This window comes from Neovison vison, chromosome 6, assembly GCF_020171115.1.
Source record: "Neovison vison isolate M4711 chromosome 6, ASM_NN_V1, whole genome shotgun sequence".
Classification (NCBI taxonomy): Eukaryota; Metazoa; Chordata; class Mammalia; order Carnivora; family Mustelidae; genus Neogale; species Neogale vison.
In genome coordinates this window covers 143,606,320-143,626,635 of record NC_058096.1, presented here as the reverse complement: position 1 = coordinate 143,626,635, position 20,316 = coordinate 143,606,320, and the positions used below count along the sequence as shown (strand labels likewise).

Sequence of the window (20,316 nt, the reverse complement as noted above, 5' to 3'; positions counted from 1 at the left end):
CTTCGAGAGTTACTGTGTACGCGACGACAAGTAGAGAAAAACAAAGCTGCGTTGAGATGTGGGTGCTGGCCTGTCTAATAGGCTCCCTCTATGAGCTACATGATCAGTTCCTAATGGAAAGGCTGGCAGCAAGCAAGTAACATTTCAGTCTCAGCAAAACTACAAATTAGCGATTCACAGACCTTGTAGTGAGCTGGTAATAGCTGAAACTGTAAATGTTAAATCTGCAAATACCAAAGGCCTGTAACGGGTAAGACCTTCATAAATAATAAGTACGGAAGAGACAATGTAATATACTGGACCAGAGAAAAAATATACAAAAGGTTAACAACTAAGAAACAAAAAGTTTAACCTAATAACTAAAATGAGTCTACAAGAATTAAATAGAAGGGCTTAAAAGAGAAAAATCAAGGAACCAATACCACCCCGACTTCTTTTCAAATTTTATAAGAATACCTTCTTAGAACTGACTATCCCATGAGACTATCAGTTCGATTACATAAAAAAATTGAGACTTTGTCTGCAAACATGTATCATTACTCCAAACACAGGAGTGAAGACATTTTAGGAAAATTTCTACAGTGGATACTAAGAGATTAAATTTTAATATATAGAGAGCTCATATAAATTTTAAAAAACTACAAAAGCATCAAGGATAAAAGTGTAAAGAAAATTTGCAACAGGAATAGAACATAAAAAGTCAATATCACTAGTAATACAGAAAATCATCCCTAAAGCAAAAAGTTGAAAAGAAAAGGGCCTTTTTTTGGGGGGTGCCTGGGTGGCTCAGTGAGTTAAAGCCTCTGCTTTTGGCTCAAGTCATGGTCCCAAGGTCCTGGGATGGAGCCCCACATCGGGCTCTCTGCTCAGCAGGGAGCCCGCCCCCCCCCACCTCTCTGCCTACTTGTGATCTCTATCTGTTAAATAAATAAAAAATAAAATCTTAAAAAAAAAGGCCATTTTTTACCTCCTATCTAAGCAAAAAGGAAAAAAAAAAGTGTGTCAAAAACATATTGCTGGTGACACTGTAGTTTTGAAAACAATTTTGCCAACACATAGCAAAACTATAAAAATGCTCATACTTGTTAATCTAACATCTCATGGAATCTCCAAAAGATGGTTATGGGGAGCAGGAGAGTAGGGAGAACAAATCTTTATGCTTAAAGAATTTTTGTATTTAACAATTAGAAGCAATCTAAGTGTATAAATAAAAAGAAAGCGGTGTCCTGGGAGGTATATTAAGTAGCAATTCAACATAAAAATGGTTATAAAATGACCTGTTTAATGGCCAAAAAGTAAAAAAGAAAAAAAAATTAATTAATTTAAAAAATATTTAATTTCCTGATAGAGATATGGTACATCTATGTAAAATCATGCCCAAAAAAGCACAGAAGTGGGGGGGGGGCACCTGGGTGGCTCAGTGGGTTAAAGCCTCTGCCTTCGGCTCAGGTCATGATCCCAGGGTCCTGGGATGGAGCCCCACATTTCTGCTCAGCAGGAAGCCTGCTTCCCCCTCTATTTCTGCCTGCTTCTCTGCCTACTTGTGATCTCTATCAAATAAATAAATGAAATCTTCAAAAAAAAAAAAGAAAAGCACGGAAGAAATTAAAAAAACAGTAGCGTCCTCATGTAGGATCATGATCGAATGTTCTCCCGTATGTAATACTTTGAGAAGCAGTAGATTGTGGCCTTTTAAAACTGAAAGGTAAGACTGTAATTGCCAGAGAAGAGCAGGGCCTTGGTTCAGTTTCTCAGAAGTAGATCATAAAATCCAAACTAGAGAGACTATTTGGAAGTGATTTACAGGAGAAACAAAGGTTTTTAGAGACAAGGAATTTAATAACTGAGTTCAATGGATCTGGATCAACTTCAAGATGAATAACCAATCAGGGAAAAGGATGGCAGGAATTAACCAAGTAGCATCAAGAACCACGTACCAAAATTATCAGGGTAGAAACTGGCTTTGGGAAATACCCACAGCAGTAATCTAATACAATGGATTTTCTCAGATGAGCACTGACTTCATATAAAATTATATATAGAGGAAAAAAATATGGATATTCTAGAGCTGACAGCAGACAAAATAAAAAAACTGCCCATTTTTACTTCCCATTAAAATCATATGTGCATAGTGAAGAATACCCAAGTTGACTACGGCAGCAAAACCATGTATTCAGTAAAGAGTTACAGTTCAATTAATGTGAGAAAGAGAAGGGTGATAAATACTAATTGCATAGGATTCATTTCTTAAAATTATCAATGAGCATGTGGTAAGAGATTAATATCTAGAATATATCTTAAAAATCCTACAATTCAGCAACATGAAACATCCACACAACACAATTAAAAAAAAAATAAGCAAAGAAATTTAACAGATTTTTGTCCAAAGAAGATATACAAATGAGCAAGAAGCAAAGATGCTTAACATCACTATCAGGAGAAAAATGAAAATTCCACAATGAGATACCACTTCACACCCATCAGGACAGCTATTAACACAAACAACAGAAATCAAGAGTTGGCACGGATATGGAGAAACTGGAACCCTTGTGCACAGATGGGAATATAAAATAGTGTACTGCGAGGGAAAATGGTAGAGATTCTTGAAAAATATCAAACAGAATCACCATACGACGCAGCAATTACACTTCTGATATACACCCAAAAGAATGTTCACAGCAGCATTAGAAGAGCCAGGAGGTGGAAGAAATCCAAAAATCCAAAATGAATATCAGTGAAAGATAAGCAAACTGTAGTATTATACATGTGACAGATCATTATCTTGCCTTAAAAAGGAAATCCTGACACATCAGAACATGGATGAACCTTGATGACATGCTAAATGAAATAAGCCAATTACAGATAAATACTGTATAATTTCCTTTACAGGAGATTCCTAGAGCAGTGAAATTCATAGATGGAAAGTAGAAATGGTATTTGCTATGGACAGAAGTGGGGAAGCATGGCTAAGTTATTGTTTAATAAGCAGAGTTTCAGTTGAGGGAAGATGAAAAGTTCTGAAGACAGGGAGTATTGATGGCTATACAAGGTTAATGTACTGAATGCCACAGAACTATACACTTAAAATTATGTTTAAACTGTAAATTTTATATTATGCATACTTTACAACAGAAACCATTTAGCAACATCTAAAGGTAACTTAGATGTTGCCAAATGAACTGCAACCTTGGAAAATATTAAAGGATACCTGACTATCCTAAGGGAATCCACTAACCAGGACATAAAGTAGTCACACCTCACCTGTCAAACATTACACTAGTATTTCTGATACTAAACTAATGCACATTCTTAAAAAATTAGTCTTAAGAGTTTGAGTTTAATTAATAATAAATTTGTGCCCCAAACCTGAATACCCTAGAATGAACTGATAAAACCAGGATCTGAATCTAAAGACTAAGAGCCTGTGCTTGCCCCACCACGGGCCCAAACCTTTAAAAATCTTTACTCAATAGACAATGATGCACCAAATAATAAATTGGAAGCAGAATGACTGCATTACAAAGAGGAAAGGCGAAAGAGATGGGAGAAAGGGGAGAGGCTGTTAGAAGTTATTAGGGGTGCCTGGGTGGCTCAGTGGGTTAAGGCCTCTGCCTTTGGCTCAGGTCCTGGGATCAAGCCCCACATTTGGCTCTCTGCTCAGCAGGAACCCTGCTTCCCTTCCTCTCTCTCTGCCGGCCTCTCTGCCTACTTTTGATCTGTCTGTCAAATAAAAAAATAAATAAATAAAAAAATAAATAAAAGAAGTTATTAAATAGTATCAGACAAATGCTCTCCAAAGAACAGAGAAAAAGTTAAGAAAATTACCTTAGCTTTACAGGGTATGTGTGTCTATGAGAGACTTTTTATTATGAGACATTTTATCTGTGGACAATGGATATTTTATTAAATAGTTTAAATAATACTTTATTAAATTCCCATAAAATTCAAGGAAAAAATGACTTCTGATTTCTAATTCTGCATGTATGGAGCTTAGAAGTCACCACCCTATCCTAACATGCAAGAAGATGAACAAACTGAAAAATCAACAATTCTTCTTAGATCTGTAAGAAAAGTGGGGTCATAGGGCAATCTACTGCTCCCAAAATTAGAAAAGTGGATATGGTAAGGACACATTTCAGATCAGAAGGCTGAGGAAAACCTGAACTGTAATAAACAAACTGCTGGAAATTAGTGTAGACAAGTCAGTTAAAAACTCTAGAGGAAGCAAAAATAAACAATTCAGACTACATCAAAAAAAAAAAAAAAAAGCTTTTGTACTGCAAAGGAAATCATCAACAAAATGAAAAGGCAACCTATTGAATGTGAGCAAATATTTGCAAATGATATATTCAATGAGAGGTTAATATCCAAAATACATGAAGAACTCCTAAAACTTGACACCCAAATAATGTGATTAAAAAATGGACAGAGGACCTAAATATGTTTAGAAGACATACAGATGGCTAAAGGACACATGAAAAGATGCTGGACATCACTCATCATCAGGGAAATGCAATTCAAAACCACAATGAAATATCACTTCACACAGTCTGAATGGCTAGTTAAGAAACAATAACAATTGTTGGCGAGGATGTGGGGAAAGGGCAATCCTAGTGCACTTGCTGGTCGTGCAGCATTGGTGGTATAGTGGTGAGCATAGCTGCCTTCTTAGTGCACTGTTGGTGGGAATGTAAACTGGTACAGACACTACAGAAAACATTAAACATTAAAAAAATAATTCAAATACTAAAAACAGTTAACAGAATTCAGTAACCCCACCTCTGGGTATTTACCTAAAGAAAATGAAAATGCTTATTTGAAAAGGGGGAAAGCTTGTACCCCACTCCCCACCCTTCTCTTTAGTGATATACCTTCTCAACTGGCTTCAAGAACCTAGCACTTAATGCTTCCTGAACAGAACTGCCCAGATCTTTAAAGGATCACTGGCTGTGAAAATGACTAATACTTAGCAATAAACCCATCCACTAAGTCAGCTTAAAGCGCTAATATATGAGAATTTTAGAACACAGGAATGGAAAAGGACAAGTTAAAGAAAGGACAAGAGGGGTGCCCGGGTGGCTCAGTTGTTTGAGTGTCTGCCTTTAATTCAAGTCATGGTCTCAGGGTCCTGGGATTGAGCCCCATAACAGGCTCTCTACCTCCCCCCCCCCCCCGGGGGCCTGCTGCTCCCCCTACTTGTGCTCCTTCCGTCGAATAAATAAAATCTTAAAAAAAAAAAAGAGCGAGCGAGCAAGAAGGGAGAAGAGACAAGGAAGACTTTAACTCTCAAGAGTAACTGTTACAGGAACCTGCAATCCCAGAATACAATTATGTAAGCCAAGCAATGCCTTAAGAAACTGAAGTATCTCCAAGGTAGGAAAAAAGTAATGAGAAGACTGAAATCCTTTTGATCCCACCATTATTTGATAAAATTACTTTTGGTTCAGTAACCACATCTAGAAACCTTAAAGAAGTACGTCCAGAGTGGAAAAAAATTCTCAGAAAATAGCCACAATTAGATGATTATCTGAAACAGCAAACAAAAATACAAACATTAAATGTCCAACAGTATGAGTACAGCTAAAGAATGTGAAATTACCAGTTACTAAAATAAATACGATATAACACAGAGATACTGAGAAATTACCATTAATAAATGAAATGGTATATAATAGCATGACTATTACAAATGAATTCAGATTATCATGGAGCTATAGTTAACACAGAAAGGAAACACAATGGACTCTAAAAATATAAGATTCTTGATCTCACTCATATTATGGGAAAAAGTACAATAAAAAATGCAGAATAGTAAAATCTACAAGTCCCTTGAGATCGTAAAATAGAGTAACAGACATTCTGTACACTGTTGTTGAAGGGCTGTCTGGAAAATTTTACCAGAATTAACAAATGTATGTAACCTTTGACAAACAAAGGCAATCAACTTCTAGAAATTTACATAATAGCAATACTTGGGATATATGAGAAATGACTATGAATTATTTACTGCACTTTGTGTTAACAGCCAAAAATACAAAACAATGTGCAAATCCAAAACTAAAGAACCGATTTAAATATTGATATGATTTAAACATTGATATGATCCGTGCAATGAGATACTGCTACAGCCAAGATAAATGAAATGCCCTTCCTAAAATGATATGGATAGATCTTTGACAGATTGTGTTTTCCAAGATGGCTTCAACAACATTTCCTACACCACATTCTTCTTACATGACACCTACACTCCTTTGAATCTGTGTGAGCCTGTGACTAGAACACAACTGATGCTATCTATGTGACTTCTTAGGCTAGGTCATGATAGGTCACCCAGCTTTACCAGGTACTTTTTGGGACACTCATTCTTGAACCCAGCCATCATGCTGTGAGGAAACCCAAGCCAGGTGGCAAGGACCACATGTAGGTGTTGTAGCTGAGGCCCCAACTAACAGTCAGCAGCTGCTGAGCTGATTCTAGCTCTAGCACCAACAGCAACCCATGAGAGATCAGAAAACCACCTACAAAGCCCACTCAACTCCCAGAACCATGAGAGAGAGAAAATGGTATTGCTCCAAATCATTAAGTTTTGTGGTCATTTTTTTCTGAGCAATTAATAACTAGGACAGTATTAGAGTAAAAAATACGATACAGTACAGTGGCCCTGATGTTTCAAATTCCACAGGATAGAGATTATATAGATTTAAAGTAACAGCAACCTCCCAAGGACATACAACGAAGTTACATTGTCTCTGGGGAAAAGAATTGAGTGGGGTAGGAGAATATAGAAGGGAGAGTTTTCAGTGTATTATCATATAGCTATGGTAAGGTCCATATGAAACTCGCAAAAACACTGAAAAATGCTAAAGGTGTCCAATTATTACATATAGACTTAGTTCCATATCAATAGATTATCCTCTTCTGAGTCCAAAAGCACCTGCTATCCAGGAATAAGTGGTCCCTCATCCTGCTTCTACTTATTCTTCCACATCTATATTACCTTGGAAAGAGGGCGAATGCTGTTCATCAACACTAACTTCAAAATAATTGAAGTAATTTTGTATATTTGTATATTCTGTTGTATAAAAGTAGTAAAACATGAGCATAATTCCTTATTTCCAAAATCCAGTATGTGACTTCAGTAAGCACACTCTCATCTTGAGGAATTTAATAATTTGTTTGCTAGAATTCGTATTTGTATCAAGATAGCCAATGATCAAAATTCCAAAACTTCTGGAATTATTCCTATTGCTTTTCTCACATTTACACATTCTTATCCTCCTCCACTAAGAGGCCTGTCATAAAAAGCTCTATGATGACTCCAAATTATGTCATCCTATAATAAATTCAGTGTGTACCACAAAATTGCATATAACATCAGATTATTATGGTGTAAGACACAAAAGGGGAAAAGAAACATTTTTCAACAACAAAACTTCCTGTTTATTTTTATCAAGTCAGAATTCTTATTCTATTAAAAGCAAATTTTAAAAAAGGTTCTCACCCCACCACACCCAATCATTATCCAGAACAAGTATCATTTATAGGTCCCTGCTGTCTACAAAAGGTCAATTATTCACAAACCTTACATGTTCAGAACAGAGTCAACAACAGAAAGGTAGCAAAAATAGACTGAATGCAGCCAAAATACATGTGATCAAGTCCAAGCATCAAAGCTTTTGAAAACTTACAGAGTTTTCCAGTATGTAACTGACAATACACTTCCTTTATATATACATATACGTCCTCTTTTGGAATATATAATAAATAAAACAGGAAGGCCAACTGGAAATTTAGACATAATTTACATAGTTTTATGTGGGAAGCCTGGGTGGCTCAGTTTTAAAGCTCTGCCTTTGTTTGGCTCAGGTCATGATCCCAGGGTCCTGGGATCTAGTCCCGTATCAGGCGTCCCTGCTCAGTGGGATGCCTGCTCCTCCCTCTCCCACTCCCCCTGCTTGTATTCCCTCTCTTGCTGTCTCTGTATGTCAAATAAATAAATTCTTTAAAATAAACAAACAAATAAATAAATAGTGGTATGTAATACCATTTTTCATTCCTTATGTGTACTCAATCTGTCTCCCATCCCAAACCATAAGGTCATCTTTAACTTCTAGTACTTAGCACAGTGTTAAGAGCTGAGTAAATTCATTGAGTAAATGAATTTTAAAGAAGTTTCACAATCTTACTTCCCAGTATGTGACAGAAAAAAAGCAGCAAATTAGTCAATCAATAGAGGCTGTTCACTATAGTTAGAACTAACTGGCAAAGATCCTATCAAACTGAAGTGCTTTGAGCACTTCAGCAGCATCAGAGGACAATAAATGAATTAAGTAAGATGGGACAAAATTTTTAGAAAGTTAGCTTTAGAAGGATCCTTATTTAGTTCAACCCTCTCATTTTACAAACGGGTCCCAGATAAGTGTTCATAGAAAGGTACCAGAATTAGAAACAAGCTTACAGACTCCTAACTGACAGCAATATTTAGTAGTCACATGTAACACTTTAAACTAGGATACTGGAGAATAACGATGTTTAGACTATTAAAAATTCATTTTTTAGGGCAAACTGGTACAAACTGATATAAAGTAGCAAATCTCTACCAACTTCTCGGAGTAATACAACTTATCTCAAAAATACACACTTTCTAGAAGTGAACACTATCATGCATAAGGATATTCTTCCACTTGAAACCAATGATTAACTTTGACAATTTTAATTCTGTGTTAGAAAGAACAACGAACACTTCACTGTTTTCCTCACCAATTGAAGACCATATGCTAATGGTCTATCTCTAGGTTTTCTGTTCTTTTTGAAAAGTTTTTTAAATTGAAGTGCGCCTGGGTGGCATCCAACTCTTGCTTTCTGCTCAGGTAATGACTTTAGGGTTGTGAGATCAAGTCCCACATAGGGCTCCATGCTTAAGATTAAGATTCTCTCTCCTTTTCCCTCTGCACCACCCCCTTACTTGTACATGCTTCTTTAAAAGAAAAAAAAAAAAAAAAAAAAGCACTTTTAATTGAGAGCAATGTGTGGATGAAAAAAGATAAAGGTAATAAATGCACAGATTATAGTACAGGTCTTCCTGGACTCCTGATGGGGTTATTCCCAATAAACCCATCGTCAAGTTGAAAATATGGTAAAAGTAAAAAATACAGCTAACCTACCTTAGTTTACATGTGCTCAGGACACTTATGTTAACTTACGGTTGGGCAAAATCACCTAACACAAAGACTATTTATTAACACAGTATTGAATATCTCATGTAATTTTTTGAATACTGTACTAAATATGAAAAATGAAATGGTGTTACCGGTACAGAATGGTTGTTTCAGTTATTTACCCTGTGATCTCGTGGCTGACTGGGAGTTAGGACTCCCAGCTACTGCAAGCATCACAAGAGTATTATACTGAATATTGCCAGCCTGGAAGATAATCAAAATTCAAAGTATAGTTTCTACTGTCTGTATTGCTTTCATACCATCATGAAGTTGAAAAATCTTAAGTAGAACCCCTGTGAACTGGGGATCATCTATATACAGACTGGTTTTTCTGAAGGCAAACAAGTGAAGGGCAACAGAAAGCTTACTACTACAGGAAGAACATGACTTACTCAGATTCAAATTTTCTGGCTAGGCTTTCTTTCCCAGTTTAGGAAGTAAGTTTAATATCCGAATACATTTAGTATTCTACTAAACAGTGTAATTTCTCCCTCTGAGAAAATTTCCACAAATAACTTGGTTCATGTGGGTGGCCTGCATTTAGTGTAATATACATGACTAACCACTTTTGTGAAAACCAATAAATGGAGGGGGAAAATTAGTAAGAATTTACCATGCAGAATTTTAAGAAACTTAGTTGTAAATGCTCATAGTATCTACTTGAATGAATCTGCAAAAACTTCATTTTTGGAAGGCTCAAATTTAATGCAAGTATTTGCTTATAAGGTTTTTAAAATCTTGGGTTAAGCATCTGCCTTCGGCTCAGGTCGTGATTCCAGGGTTCTGGGATCGAGTCCCACATTGGGCTCCTTGCTCAGCAGGGAGCCTTATCCCTCTGCAGTTCGTTCCCCCTGCTTGTGCACACGTGCTCTCTGACAAATAAAAATCTCTAAAAAAACCTCTGGTTTGTTCCTATAATTTTTTTTTTTAAAGGATTTTATTTATTTGACAGAAAGAGGCACAGTAAGATAGGGGAACACAAGCAGGACAAGTGGGAGAGGGAGAAGCAGGCTTCCTGTGGAGCAGGGAGCCCAACGCGGGACGCTATCTCAGGACCCTGCGATCATGACCTGAGTTGAAGGCAGATGCTTAACGACTAAACCATCCAGGCGCCCCTGTTCCTATAATTTTTACACCTGATCTTAGCCAAAAGGCCGAGAAGCGACTGTTCCTATAATTTTTAATCAGAGGGTTTGTCTTCCAATAAAAGAAAATCTAAACGTAAATTTTTTCACATTGTCAAATCCTAAATCAAACACTGTGCACTACATGGAATAGTTATGATTCCAAAATAAATGTCCTGTTTTGACAACAGAACAGTGACAAAAATGACTCAGCAAAAAGCAATGGTGGTGATGGTAGTGGTAGCAGCTAACATTTAATAAGCATTTTACTCTATGCTAGGCACAGTAGCCAAGAAATTTATATGTACTTTCATTTAATCCTCACCGAAACCTTTTCAAGTTAGGTACCATTATTTTCCTTTCTGTAAGAATAAAATAATGCTGAGTATAAGTTGCCTCAGAATATGCGCCATGTACTCAAACTATAATTAAAAAGGCACTTGTTTCTCTAACTTAGGGTATAATCAGTCCTTGATTACTTGTGACACTAAGGGGGAGCAGCATTGGTACAGATAACTGAAAACTCCAGATACTCTAAGTTCCTTAGGAAAGACAAGAGAGAGCAACCTAGATAAGACAGAGAAGGGGCCATATTCTCTTAAAGGGCCCAACAGGTTAACAGACTTGTGGAAAGGGTTTCCATACAAACAGATACAAATAATATATAATGTAACTGGACAAAATACTTATCTTCAAACTGGAGCAGTTGGATAAACAACTTATTTTTAGAAATCCTACCCAAACTACAGTTCCAAAAAAAAAAAAAAGGCAATTATTCCAAGAACCTCAGTGTAAAAGTAATATTGACTACTCAGAACACAAAAGCAGTTGTTCTCAAACTTCAGCACATATCAAATCACCTGGAAGACCTGTTAAAATGTAAGATCACTGGTTCCACTTCAGGATTTTGATTCAATATAGGATATAGGAATTTGCACTTTTAACACATTCTCAGGTAATGCAGATGCTTCTGGAACAGGGAACATTCTGAGAACCACTGCTCTAAACCCAAGTTCAAAAATTACAGTACCTGCAAAGAGTGCTGTTAATGTTCTCATGTATAGTTCTATAACCTAAACCATGTGTCTTCTATTCCTCTGATGACACTGCCTATAAAATTAAACTGTGGTACAAAACATTTATCTTTCAGGGGCACCTGGGTGGCTCAGTGGGTTAAAGCCTCTGCCTTCGGCTCAGGTCATGGTCTCAGGGTCCTGGGATCGAGCCCCGCATCGGGCTCTCTGCTCAGTGGGGAGCCTGCTTCTCTGTCTCTCTCTCTCTCTGCCTGCCTCTCTGCCTACTTGTGATCTCTCTCTCTGTCAAATAAATAAAATCTTTAAAAAAACAAAAAAACAAAAAACATTTATCTTTCAAAAGAAAAAAAGAGTTGAATGACTACATCTTATTTCACTGCATACCCTTATGCTGCTCTTACACTGAAGATCTATCTACTTGTTTATAAATAATACTTAAATGTGTTTAAAAACAAATTCTGGTTCTTTTTTTTTTTTTTGACAAGAGTAACTCACTTGAAATCTGTAAAGTCTTTAACTACTCAAGGTGTTAAGTGAAAGATGGCCAGCCCTATCCAACAAATATTAACTGAGTCAATACTAAGCCTTCAGATGAGATAGCAGGAAGGGAAGACAACCACCTGAGCCTTAATATTCCTTGCCAACCTTCTGGGCTTGTCTTAATAAGAATAAAAAATGTCATGCAGACTTTAAACCCCTATAAATAAGCTATAACTCCCCAAAGTGCTACACCCATCACCTAATGACCTAACCTCATTGTGAGTGTTACAGGATCAAGGGACAATTGTATGTGAAATTGAGAGACAACATGGATTCTTAAATCAAACTTCCATGTTTAGAAGAATCACATAAACTACCCTGATATTCTTTATGAATGTAAGGTTCTAGAATACACAAATTAAAGAGTACAACATATGATCCCCACTGTAAAACACAATCAGAAGAAAATTTTAATTGAGCTCTTCAGACCATAATGACTATTACCAGATATTAACAATCAAAAAATAAAGCACAGATGAAATGCAAAACACTGGGCCAGGTTCATCTGTTAGCTAAGTCTTATCTCACATCAGCCAAAACAAATACTTATTTCTTAAAAGTTACAGACCTGTGGTATTCATCATTAAATAGCTCAAACCTTGAAATTCTTAAATAGACTACTACTATAATTCCTAAGGGTGAACAGCACCCTTATGCTGTTAGCAAACAGCATAAAAGAATAGCACTCCGTTCTCTGACACATTTTTGTCACTGTTCTGTTGTCAAAACATGACATTAAATCCCTGTCTTATACCTTAATCTTACACAATGTTTTATGTCAGTAATGTCTCAAAACCAAACCAAATACCGGTGCTCACAGCTATAATAGTAATGGCACTTCATACCTCCTAAAGATATTACTATGTAGTCAAGGTAGTTAGAAAGTATCCAACCACCACTGGCACAGAAATTTGGGTATAAATTCCTTATAGAGTTGGTTTTAAAAACAAGATTTGATCTGTACAAGTAGAAAACATTAAGGAAGCTTTACATGTAGGAACAAAAAACCTGAAAAACTCATTACTGAAATGTAAATAATCTAATTTGTATTTAATGGAAATGCAGACTATATATATGCATACACACATATCAGAAAATATGTGTACTTATGACATTGATACAGGATTAAATTTTTCTTGTAAATGTCCTGCTTGAAATGTCTATTAGGAAAAAATACATTCGGATGATCATAATATTAAAAAAAAAAGATTCTCGTCTTAAGCTTCTGAGGCTCTTGCAGTTTCCCAGGAATTAAGTTCTTTACTATAGCACTTCAGTTTTTTTGTTATTTTGGTATGTATTGTGAAAAGGGGGAGGGTGGCATTTATCAATTCTATCTGGCCCATGTATTTATAGCCTCAAACTCATATGTACTTTGGGAAATGGTGCCACTGACAACCACTCGAGAATTGTTATTACCTTGCCTGATATTTCATTACTAAACCAGATGTGTGCGTCTGTGTGTGTGTCTACACATACATAAATGTATGTGTGTGTGTGTGTATATATATATATACACACATATATATGTACGTATATATATATAAATCTATTAACAAAGAAACCACAAGAATGTATATTATGTATATTACTCATTATTATTATTCATTAGATTTCTAACTCAAAAGCTCCATACCATGGACTACATTTTTCATGCTCATTATAAAAACACAAAACACTAGGAGCACCTGGGTAGCTCAGTCAGTTGAGCAGCTGACTTGATTTCAGGTCAGGTCATGATCTCAGGGTCCTGGGACTGAGCCCTGTAATGGGTCCCCTAATAGGCTCCATACTCAGCAGGGAGTTTGCTTGAGGATTCTATCCTTCTCCCTCTGTCCTTACTCACTCCCACCACTGTGTACACACTCTCTCTCTCTCAATAAATCAATCTTGAAAAACAAAATACAACAAACTAAAACATGTAACACTGTGTAACTTGACAGATGTACAAACAAGAGATTGACAATCACCACCACACTTCTCTGAGTCTACTGAAGTGGAAATATCACCTATGCAGGATGCTTCCTGTATACAGGGAAAGACCAGGAGGTAGTCTACTTTTATAAACTATTTTATTGTAAGGGTCTGAACTATGAACAAGATCCTCAAGTGTACTTGAGAACATACACTAAATGCAGGACAGGAAGTTCCACTTCTGAAAGATCTGAAGTTGCTATGTGTCAGTATCAGTCCTAAGTATCTCAAAAGTTTGACTTTTTATATGTAGGACATTAAAATATACTATGTATACCCTTAAAAATATAGTACTGCTTAATTATATACCCCTTGCAAAAATATTGTAATCTTAAAACCGTGTTTCCTCTGGTATACCCAATTCAAAAGCTTCATTTGACAGATGAAACAGGACGCTTGGAAAATGCTGTTCTGGGGGTGCCTGGGTGACTCAGTTGGTTAAGCCACTGCCTTCAGCTCGGGTTATGATCCTGGAGTCCTGGGATCGAGTCCCGCATCAGGCTCCCAGCTCTGCAGGGAGTCTGCTTTCCTCTCACTCTCTATCAAATAAATAAATTCTTTAAAAAAAAAAAAAAAGGAAAAGGTTGTTTTGCCCCACTGCTATATAATTGTGAATTTGATTAAATTCAATTTATCAAATTTCCTGTCTTCTATCCATAACACTGCACTATTAGCTGTTACCTTTCTCTTGCCTCTTACCTTCCCCTCATTTCAGCTCTACCACAACCACTGTATTCAGTGCACTCTACCTCTTAACCTTTCTTTTGTCTTTCTCTCCAGGTCCCATTTCCCTTTTTTGTCCCTCTTCGTTGATCATTGACTTTTTCTCTTCCTTCACCCTAGGAGCACTCTTAAACAAGTTTAATAAAATTTAATTAATTTTACTAATCAGTGTAATTTATAAATAGTCCAGTTATTTAGAATTAGAATTTTAAGGTTAACTTTCATTATTTACTTTTACTATTTTCTTACTCATCCTAAAGCACTAAAACATGTATTAATTTGAAAAAGCCTCTAATCACTATCAAGGAATAGGCATCAGATCAAATCTAAATACTTGGGATATTGACTCTCTTCATGCTTGCATCTGTATTCCAGCTTATACACAAAACCATCTTGGGGATAACCAGGAAATCAAAATATAGGAAGATACTATCTAAACAAAAATCAACGTAAGTTTTAAAGCCTGAAGTCTGCTGAACAGTTTTCTTCACTATGCAACCTATTTAGGTATTCATCATCAAACAACTAGAACCGCAAAATTTTTGCCAATGTGTAATTTAATTAAATGAAGGGAAAAAAGAAAATCTCACCCCCTATGGTACTCTCTTGAAATTCATGAAACTGGCCCTTCACAAAACGAAGCACTAGGCTTGATTTCCCAACAGCAGACTCTCCCAGAAGTACTAGTTTGAACTGGCATATTTTATTTCCAGTATTTGGCCCGTTGGGTCTTGTTGCTCCTCGATTAGCCATGTCCAAATTTGAAAGAAGTCCCTAATTTCCGTCTCTTAAATGAACTTCCAGGATGCAAGGTGTCAATTTTTTTCTTTCTAGATGTAGAGAAACCTGTAAAGAAAAATTAAATACACAAATCAGGAAACAAAACAAATTTAATGTTAATCACTTCAGCAAATTTTGCCTGTACCATATTATTGCATGATAATCTTAACATCGACATGACATTGAATGTCATTTAAATTAACTACCTTTGTAATAATATAAAGGTATGAGATTTAAGCCTAAAATCCTGCTGTAATTTTCAGAATTTTAAAAAAATTCTATAGCTAATCTTTATTAAAGACTTAACTTTGTGCCAGGTAGTTAAGTATTTAACATTTGCTCAACAATCCTATAGATACTACATCCCTTAAAAATGAGGAAACCGGGACAGAGAGGTTCAGTAACTTGATTGAGGTCATACAGTTACTGTGACAGAGTTGTGACAAAGCCATGAAAAAGCTACGTTTCAAACTCGTCAACCTGAGAGATGATTCAAGAGTTTAGGTTCTGGAGCCAGACTAGCTGGACTAGAATAGTTTTAGGGAAAATAAAGTTCATAAATGGAAAGTTCTTACAAAAGATCCTAGAATACAGTTAAGAGCTCAATAAATGTTGGTTATTATTATGGGAAGGCACCTGTAAAATTATACATTTTTTTTGTTTAACTAATGGTAAATTGGAGCAACAAGTATTATAAGGCTCTCAGGTTTGTGTGTCCAGTGGCTAAAAGACTTAGAATTGTTTCATGTGCTCAAGTACATTATACATGGAAGTGTTAACAGAGGTCCTCTATGTGGTAATCTTATTAGTGTCTTACTTTGTTAACGCTATTCTGTAGTTTGGACCTAACAATTAAATATGTCACTATTTTTTATTTAACACATCTAGAAGAACTTAGCCTAAATGGCAACTTCTCTTATCACCTAATGCTAATTTTCAATCTCAAAGGAATAAGGAAGGGAACATTATTCCAATCTACTCACAAATCACAATGGTTTCCTCCCATCTTTAGCTACAATCTGATCATGTGCTCCTTAAACCTGATGATTCCCTCCTTAAAGTAACTGTTAAATTTATTTAGGTACCTCATGTAAGAAATCTGCCATCCCTATGAAATGAGTTTAGATAAAAATCCCTTTGGACAATGAATTCATTAATAAATATCCAAGCGATCTTATGTTGGAGACAACAAAATCACCACTGACTTACCTAAACGGCAGCTTTGTAGAGTCCTTTTAGTAATGCATACCGAACTATTCACACTTGAAACAAGATGTTTGAGTCGCTTCCAAACAGTAGGGATGTAAATAAAACATGACTGGCCACAAAATAATTTAAATTGGCGATGGGTTCACTTTACTCTTCTCCCTATTTCTGTACATTTAAAAATTTTTCTGTAATAAAAAATGCTCCGGGGCGCCTGGGTGGCTCAGCCATTAAGCTGCTGCCTTCTGCTCAGGTCATGATCCCAGGGTCCTGGAATCGAGCCCCCGCATTGGGCTCGTTGTTCAGCAGGAAGTCTGCTTCTCCCTCTCCCACTCCCCCCTGCTGTGTTCCCTCTCTCGTTCACTCTCTCTGTCAAATAAATAAATAATATCTTTAAATAAGTTACATATCTACTGGAGAATTAGATGACAGAATCAATCAATCTACCTATCTATCCATCCAATACAGGGGCCAACACATAAAAGGGACTGAAAATTGGCAATTAAAGGGGCCCTCTGATGAAATAATGACCAAGTATCAACAGAATATCACCCAGAATGAACATGTACCAACACACTCAGATATTTCAATACCAACAGAAACACTTCCCAATTGTTTCACTACCTCCAAAACAGCAAATTCAAATACTTGTCAAGGACAACATGCTCCGAATTTCCATGGTCCAAAATTTCAGGAAAAACGACATTCCCATAAAAAAATGATGATTTTAGCTTTGCCTTCTAAGGGTTAAAGCTGTTGGACTAGAACTCCCTCCAACACTCTCTAGCAGAAAATAAATGTAATTATAAAAGATGCAGGCAGCCTAACATTAAGGTTAATGTATTCACTAGTTTTGTTTTGCAGAACAAAAATTTTGCATAAAATGCTTTTTAAATCTTTTGAAAATTAAGTGGTAGTATATAAAGGTCTCTAGGTATTCTTTAATGAAAAGAGTATTAACAACAGCAGCTAACATTTACCGCACACTTATGTGCCAACCACTATTCCATGAATTTTGCTTACAGCAACCCTATGAACTCATATTATCCCAATTTTACATTAAAAATAAGTTTCTGAGCCCTCCTGAATTATCACAGTGCTGTACACGTGTTTTTTTTTTTCTAACTGGTTATGACACTGACAAAAACCAAAATTTGTGAATTATGACGTTCACAGCGTACAGTCTAAAAGTCTCGGGAGGGTAACCAGCTTCTAAGGGAAGAGAACAGCGGGACAGGTTTCATAAGGTCTCTCTCTACCCACTGTGCGTGCTCAGCGGCCTAGTTGTCTTGAGTTCTTTAAAGTTGCGGTTCATCACCTTTCATAGATGAGACAGCCCCTAGGCAGACTATGTTGATGAGCCTCCTCCTCCCTTCATTACTGGTCTTTGGAAGTCGAAGGTAGGCGGAGCTCCCCAAATTCACACCTGCTGTAGGCCCCAGTTCCTCCTTGGAGAGCACCTGAGTAACTGATAACCAAACTCCGGATGGCCCGAACAAGCAGGACCCGCCAGGCCCCCTGGCCATCTTTCCCATCCTGCTTCCCCCACCCTGGCCAGGCTTCGGCTGGGACCACCCCCTCCAGGACTGCCAGGACAGGGGCCAGACGGAACCGCGGCCTCCAGCACTCTTTCACGGCGCCATCTTGAGAAGGGAAGAGGGTGACACCCGTCGCTCCCTCAGTCAGTCCACAAATCCCGATCCCCAGAGCTCTTTGAGGAATGAATCACCAGGGCCGGCAGGACGAGATGCCCAGCTCGACAGCTCTGGTCCAGGGCACTGGGGCCAGGTGAAGAAGAATGGGCAGGAGACACAGTGCCGGCAGGGCCGCGGACAGACTGAGAACAGCGCATAACCTGGGGTCCCGGCTGGCTCTTGGCAAGGGAGGGAAGGTTTGGTTACCTGAGACGGCAGCACGCGGAGCCGCGGGGCTGAAGCCTCCCGGCAGCAAGTCCCAGGCGTAGCCCGAGAAGAGGCTGAAGCTGTGACGGTGGCTTAGACGGTGGCGGCGCGTCTCCTCCTCAGGCCGCTCCCCTCAGACTGGACCGTGCGGGGATCGTGCCGTGGTGCCGCCCCCGTCCGGCTCCGTCTCCGCCTCTCTCCGCTCCGCCTTCCTCTTTCCTTTCTCCTCCTTCACCGCCGCCGGCGCTCGAGTTCCGACTAATTCTTCCTCCTCCTCCCTCCTCTGCCTCCTCCCCTCAGGCTAGCCGCCGGCTCTGCCCCGAACCAAAACACAAACACTCAAGTCCCAGCGCGGAAGCCACTTCCGCCGCTCGGCGCCGGCCTCGCCGCCACGTCGCTGCACGTCGCGAGCTACGCCCCTTCGTCACTTCCGCGGTAGCTAGCCCCACCTCTCCGTCCGCTCCCCCGCCCCTTCTCAAAGCCCTCTCAGCTGGGGCTGGTCTGCGGGGCCGGCTGGGGCGTGTCATGTGACCTCTGCGTTCAGCCAGGGGCGAGCCAGCCTTCTTCCTCCATCCCACGTCCCAGGCAAGCGCGGCCCCGCCCTTGCAGGCGCCATTGTCATCGGGGTGGCGGTCCTGGGCTTCCGGCGGTAGGGTGGGGGAATTCTTTTATGGCCTTGATTTTGGGGAAGCTCGAGAACAGGGGTTTGTTGGTTTCTGCCCATGTGGGGTGGAGAAATTCCTTTTGTGAATGTGAGCTCACAGTCCCAATTAACCCTACTCTGCAGCACCCCAACTGTGGTAATGCGGCTAGGGGGCTTTTTGGGGAGGACTTTTCTAGCCTGAGAGAGCCTCCCCAGCCCTCCGAACGTGTCCTGAGGGGAAGCCTGGGTCGTAAAGGTATTTACTCCTGCGAAGAGGATTAGAACCTCCCCATACCAAAAGTCTCTAGGCGAGAAAATCTTAAAATAATAAGCTTTTATTCAGTTTACCTGCTTGTGGTGGTGGGGGGGGGGGAGAAAACCTTAAAATAATAGCTTGCTTTTATTAAGGATTTTCCTTTGCGAGTTATCCTATTTTACTTTTACACTACAAGGTCTCAGTCAAATGAATATCTGAGACTAATTGCCTTCCTAAATTAGAGTATTAGCTCCCCAAAGTGGTCCTCAACACTGTGTAGCACAGTGCCTGACAGCCGGGATTCTCTAGTCATGGTTGTGTGATTAGTGAGTGAGGCGTGCCTGTTTTAAAGGTAAAGAATTTGAAGCAAAGAGATGGTGTAACTTGTCCAAAATCACCACTGCTAGTGAAATTGTATTCTAACCTGCAAGCTGGTCCTGAGTTCTTACGCAGGATTCCAGTAAAAAAACAAAACAACAAACCAAAACCTCAAAACATTATCCTCCGCTGCAGATCCACATAACACACTCTTCTTTGGTTAAATTTCATACAGTAGTTTCCGGCCAGGTATCTGAAACAAAACAAAATAATTCATTTTGTAATTTGGTAGAATGTTAAATTGACTTTCCTTCAGGGTAAGGGCTACTTTACGGTTTTGCATGTATAGCCCTGTTTTGAGAACATCAACATTGTCTAGGATGTATACTTAAGGCAAGGTATCCTGGGGATTCTCTGTCAACATTATGCAAGGAAGATGATTTGAACCCTTGAACAGCCAGTCTTCTAGATCAACTACCCAGTTACTAACCAGAAGAGCCTAATGTGTCATACCTAGATGGTATCTGTGGCACTTTATCCTCAAGAGCTTGTTCCAGTGTAATGTGTTAGTCATGTTAGCACCTCTTGGACAATCCAAG

General features: G+C 38.4%; 1 protein-coding gene across 1 annotated transcript in view; it reads right to left on the bottom strand.

Moving 5' to 3' along the window:
* RAB5A (RAB5A, member RAS oncogene family) overlaps positions 1-18,830 on the bottom strand; it is a 29,480-nt gene extending 10,650 nt beyond the window's left edge. Inside the window, exons 1-2 of the mRNA XM_044252534.1 lie at positions 18,501-18,830; positions 15,204-15,459 (exon numbers count right to left, since the gene is read on the bottom strand). Of these exons, the coding sequence (XP_044108469.1) occupies positions 15,204-15,366 (163 nt within the window). The 5' untranslated portion in view covers positions 15,367-15,459; positions 18,501-18,830. The remainder of the gene's footprint in view (positions 1-15,203; positions 15,460-18,500) is intronic.
* Positions 18,831-20,316: the final 1,486 nt, after the last annotated feature.